At 41.1% G+C, this 5,822-nt stretch overlaps 1 protein-coding gene across 1 annotated transcript in view; it reads left to right on the top strand.

The window, feature by feature from the left end:
• The window catches only part of SH3YL1 (SH3 and SYLF domain containing 1), an 80,708-nt gene that overhangs the window by 40,396 nt on the left and 34,490 nt on the right, over positions 1–5,822 (top strand). The window contains exon 9 of the mRNA XM_018563121.1: positions 217–273. Within this exon, the coding sequence (XP_018418623.1) occupies positions 217–273 (57 nt within the window). The remainder of the gene's footprint in view (positions 1–216; positions 274–5,822) is intronic.

The following is a 5,822-nucleotide window of genomic DNA, read 5'->3' as shown; positions in this document are numbered from 1 at the left end:
TAGTATAGAATAGTACAATATTCATCTGTTATATGTAGTATATTTGTCAGTGGCAACTACTATATCTCTGCCATATTCTTTTGCCTCTTCTATTTCTCTTGCAGTTTTTTTGGGTTAGTATTACACTGTAATAAATACAGTGTGTTACATACTGGTAAGTCATTCAATAATTAAAATGTTTTACCATTTTCAACATAGTATGTTTATTTTTTTCAGCCGCTAGGCCTACTCAGAGAAGCTATCCTGACCTCTCCAGTTACAACATGAATGAACGTGAGTACATATATGCTGAACCAAACTAGTCTTAGTGTTTCTCTACAGGTTGAGGTTTACTGTACAGTATTCTCTACAGTACTACCAAGGGTATCTGAAACATAGGTAGATCTAAGATTATTACAGATGCCCACGAGACAGCAAACTAGCTAATGGTCACATTTTCTCAATCATTTTTGGTCATTGAATTCATATTCTTTTGCTGAAATAACCCCTCAACTTGTATGTATTTCTCTATGGCTGTTTCTAGCGGGTTCAAGATCTACTTTGAAGTATTGAAATATGTGATTTGTTTGTGTCCCCTCCACACAAAATACATTTAGGAGTAACTCCAAGCAATAGGGGAAATTATTATGTCAACTCCTTCTGCAGGGCTATTGGACAGGTCTGCAGCCTCTTGCCTGTACGTTTGTGAAGTGTATCTGCCTTGTCTGTAGAATAGGTAGGGTTTGTCATTTCTAGAAAAAATGGTACATGCATGTATCTATAACCAGCCTTTATAGCAGGGCGCACATTGGGAAGGCTTACAACAATACAAAACAAAAAAATTCCCCAGCCTCAACCTGCCAGCCAGCCTGCAACCAAACAAGTAGCCCTGTCAACAGTATGCGTTAAAATCAGAGTAAACCTCTGATTTTAACGCATACTGTTGACAGGGCTACTTGTTTGGTTGCAGGCTGGCTGGCAGGTTGAGGCTGGGGAATTTTTGTGTTTTGTATTGTTGTAAGCCTTCCCAATGTGCGCCCTGCTATAAAGGCTGGTTATAGATACATGCATGTACCATTTTTTCTAGTTTGACTATTTTTGGTTTGGGGGATGCACTGGAGTCCCAGCGTGCATTTTTGGTTGCTGGGCCTCCAGTGCGTCCCTGCACCTTATTAGGAGGAGTTGGCTACCTCCAGGTACACCTGCATGTAATTTATCAACTTCATTAATATGCTCACACTTAGAGACTCGGATACATAGAGTTAGGACCACACTTTGCAGAGGTGCCTTGGCGCGGCAGTGTGGCTTCTACATATTTTTGGCCAAAAGATTGTGCAACTTAAACCTCTGATTTTAACGCATACTGTTGACAGGGCTACTTGTTTGGTTGCAGGCTGGCTGGCAGGTTGAGGCTGGGGAATTTTTGTGTTTTGTAGGGTTTGTCATTTCTTTCTAAAAAAATGAGAGGTCTGTATAACTATACTGCAAAAAAACCCTTTATGGGCTAAGTTGGGAATCTCCAACCGGAAGAATCGCAGGTCAAGAAGTTTGGCATTTCCAGAGTAGACGGTGACCCAGCAGTTGCAGGGATGACTTAGTCTACTCGAGGATTAAAAACAAGAGTTGCTTGTTAAAGTGAATTTACAAGTCTGCATTAATAAATTCCTGACATGTCACGGTACACAGGATGAAAACAGGACTTTTTACTAGCAAAATTTACGAGCTTCATTAAAGTGACACTTTCTCATGGTCAGCCTGAAAAAGCAAGTCGAAAGTTGGTTCTGCTGCAAGCCAGAGGAACCATTTCTTCAATGGTTGCTCCTCCTGTGTTCTCTCACTTACATTGTACACGGTCATTTTCTGTCAAGTCACAGAAATAAAAATGCTACAGGGGGCTGCACTGTGTGTGACACGATTACACACAGAACATAAAGTCTACTTCTTGGTTTTACATGATCCATAAATCCCTAGGACATCCTAAAAGATGATGCCATCCTTTTGGGGAGACAGAAGATGAAGGTAAAGTCAGAGGGAGTTCTTTGATCTCCTTGAGCGGTAATAAATACCTGTAAGTATTATGCTTATAGATTTCCTAGCAAGCATGCACCTAACGTACATGAAAAAAATAAATCTAACACTAGGTCATCTTTAAGCAGGGACATAGATAAATAGATTCCTGTTCACCCAGTTCTAGAAAGTTCTGTAATAGCAGCCACACAAACTAAATTCAACAGGAATAGCCATGCTGTCTTAATTAGTGCCACTTGTGAGGCCTAACAAATACAGGAAGTATTTAATGGGCAGTAAACTTAAAACACAAGTGAATGGAGGAGCTAATAATAAACTTTTATAGCTATTCCATTAAATGTTTACATATCCTGAAGTATATTGCATGCTATTAACATATGCCATGCTGCCGACTAATGTCTGTTGTGATATATTACTGGGAAAGGGGAAATTCCTGTTTTATAAGACAGGAAGTAACCTGCGTCTAAGAAAATGCCTCACATTGTGACTCCAGCATGTTTTTTTTTTTTTTAATTTATTATCTCCAATATTTAAATGTTTTTGTAAATGTTTGGAATTATTCGAGATAGTACCTTTCTATAAACCCTTTTTTGATGTTGGTATACATCATAGGTACAGGTATACTGTAAATCATTGTAAAAAATACTTTAGCATGATGCTTGTGTTTATTTTGTTACAAGCTTGGTACTGGAATTTTTTTTATTGCTATTGACAAAAATGAAACCTTTCCAATCTACTATAACAAAAAGGGCAACAAACGCATGTCTAAAGGATGCCACACCACGCCAGAATGTTAAGCTGGCCATACTCTGAATTTCAGCGGTCTGCTGCTAAGCCACTGTGTGGGTTAGCACGTCTTCCTTGGAGCAATGGGGGTCCCTGGTTCAAATCCTGGTCAGGACACTATCTGCATGGAGTTTACATGTTCTCCTTGTGCTTGCATGGGTTTCCTCCGGGTACTCCAGTTTCCGCCCACACTCCAAAGACATGCTGGAAGGTTAATTGGCTCCTGTTTAAATTGGCCGTGTTTGCATCTGAAATAGAGACTGATGTGAATGTGCAGTATGTAAAGCACTGCATACATTTTTGGCACTATCTAAATAGCTGTAATATATACAATATATAATATAAATACCTGGCTTGACAAAAGCTGATTTTTCAGTCAACCTCTGTTGAAGGAGCAGGTTGGAAAATTATCGGCCGGTCGAACAGCGACTGCAGCCAGTCAGCTTCATTCACTGTTTGAGCGTACACTTCTAAAGTGGTGCGGCTATTTACAATGGGTTGGAGCAAAGGATGGAAGCATGGATTTCGCATCAGTGCAACTCTAGCAATGTCCCTTGATATTTCATAGTTACTTGGGTTGGAAAATACATATATCTATCACATTAAACCTTAACAAAATGCATCCTGAAACCCAAGCTGGTTCAGATGAAGGAAAAAATACCTTTATGACTCCTGTTGGCAGCCTGATAAATGCTTTTCCCAGCTGAACATTAATCTTCTTTTCAACTACAAGGGGTGTCCTGCTGTGACTTTAAAGTAAATAGCTTTCCACTGACTTTTCTATATGTATGCTGTATATTTACTTTTTATAAGGCGATAATTTGTTGTTTTTTTTTCTTCTCCACATCAAGGGTGAACAGATTCAGTTAATGTAATAGTTCCTAGTAATTCAAACCTTCTGTGCCCCTTGATAATGTATTTGTCTATCACTGCATACTTCCCAGTGTTGGGGCATCTTTTTTTTTTTTGAGCTTCTTAAAACTAAACTGAAAATTTAAGAAGGTGGTATACTAATGCTTTATAAATTTAAGACCAAAGTTTAGATGCAATTAAAGTCTGTCTTGGCTCTCTGGTTCTTTAAACCCTCATTCACACGAGTAACAGCCGGCCCGTACAGATCCGTGCTGCTTGCACGGCCGTATCGCACTGCTCCCGGGAAGGACAGGTGCTGTGTGTGATTACACGCAGCAGCCTGTTCTCTATGGGAGTACGCGGCCGTATGCCGCCCTACGCTCACCCGAACTGCCCGTCAGTACGGGTGCGGATGCTCGGGTGCAGAAAGGATCCATCCTGTCGGCGTACGAGTACGGACACCCGCACGGACGTGCAGGGCGGGTGAGCGTAGGGCCGCGTACACCCGCATACTCCCATAGAGAACAGACTGCTGCGTGTAATCACACGCAGCACCTGTCCTTCCCGGGAGCGGCCTGATACGGCCGTGCACGCAGCACAGATCAGTACGGGCCGGTTGTTACTCGTGTGAATGAGGGCTAAATGTAAGAAACTATTTTGTTAGCATTTGGAGCTGCAGACTGACATTGCATGTTGTCATTTGAAGTATTATGCCACCAAAGTGTATAAACTAACAATAGGGGTAAAATACAGCTATGCAAGCATTTGCCAGGCCTTGTTCTAAAACCATTGTCGGTGAGCATCTGCAGTCCCTGCAGATCAGTGGCGGTAGACCGCACAGACAAGGTTCGCAGGAAGAATAATTCAGCCACAGGTTATTAACAGTGTAGCAGGCTGTGGCTCTGCTTTTAACCCTTTCGATGCTGGGGGGCGCCCGGTATTTTTGAAAATAGCGGTCATCAGCGGCTTGTGAGCCGCTGATGACAGCTATTAATTTAAAGGGGACAGTCTGCTGAACAGTTCTACTATAAGCTGATGGTCGCTAAAGCGACCATCAGCTTATGGTAGAACTGTAAATGCCAGGTCCGTACGGCATACTGAGCTGACCAGCTGGAAGCACTTTTGTAGCTCCGTATGCCGTACGTCCTTGGCAGCGAAAGGGTTAAGGCTACGTTTGCCTTTGGACCATGTTTCCACAAGGTTACTTTAAGTTATAGTGTCTACAGAATGCCCAGCCTTCGATAAGGACTCTGCAGGTCACAGCACTCATGCTTTCTCCCTTGATAACAACAGGCTACTAAATCATAGTAACGTAAGATTAGGAAAGACAATGGACTTCAAACAGGCAAAGAGTAGGTTAAGCAGTGTTCAGGCAGATATAAGACGTTCTGACACAGGCAGAAGGCTGAGATAGATGGTATTCAAGCAAAGTCATAACACAAGCAGCTGGTTAAGATGAGTATCAAAAAGGCAAACACCAAAAAAACAGGGAACCAGGACAAAGGTCAGGAGGAACAATGTGCCAGGAAAACTATGGGACAGTTTAATAAGTCAAAATGCAAAACTCAGGGAGAGAAAGCTGAAGCCCAAAAATTAGCTATACAGGGTATAGAGGCTGGATTGCAGAGAAAAACAAAACACAAAATATGCCAAGAATCCCTGAGAGGAATAATATTTTGTCATTGTTAAAAATCAGTGACAAAGAGCAGAGTTTCAGAACAAGAGACAGATGTAGGCTAGCAGGTAGCACCGGAAAGACCAGGAAGTGATACAGACTGACTTTACAACAGCCAGATTCCTTGCAATTTGTTTGGAATGAATCTCCTTCATAAATCCATGCCGACTGTCATCTGTGGTTTTATTTTCTGTTATATAATCCTTTATGTAGTTCCTTAAAAGACCCTCTGAAATCTTTCTAACAATGGAACTTAAGCGTTCACCTCTGTAGTTACTAGGTGAAGACCTTTATCCGTTCTTAAATATAAGCATCACATTTGTTTTGTAGCAGTCATCAGTCATTAAAGAATTACAAAGATCTTACAATGTATTGGTCTTAGCTGTTTGAAGACTTGTAAGTTTAGGTCATCGGAACAGAGTTGTTCACAATTATTTTTACTAATCTTTTTTTTTTTTTTTTTTGCTCCCTCAATTTTAAAGCGTCTGCAAGGGATCCATTT

The sequence above is a fragment of the Nanorana parkeri genome, unplaced genomic scaffold, assembly GCF_000935625.1.
Source record: "Nanorana parkeri isolate BGI_ZX_2015 unplaced genomic scaffold, ASM93562v1 scaffold634, whole genome shotgun sequence".
NCBI lineage: Eukaryota > Metazoa > Chordata > Amphibia > Anura > Dicroglossidae > Nanorana > Nanorana parkeri.
Note: the sequence above shows the minus strand (reverse complement) of the source record. Positions and strands in the feature narration are given on the sequence as shown.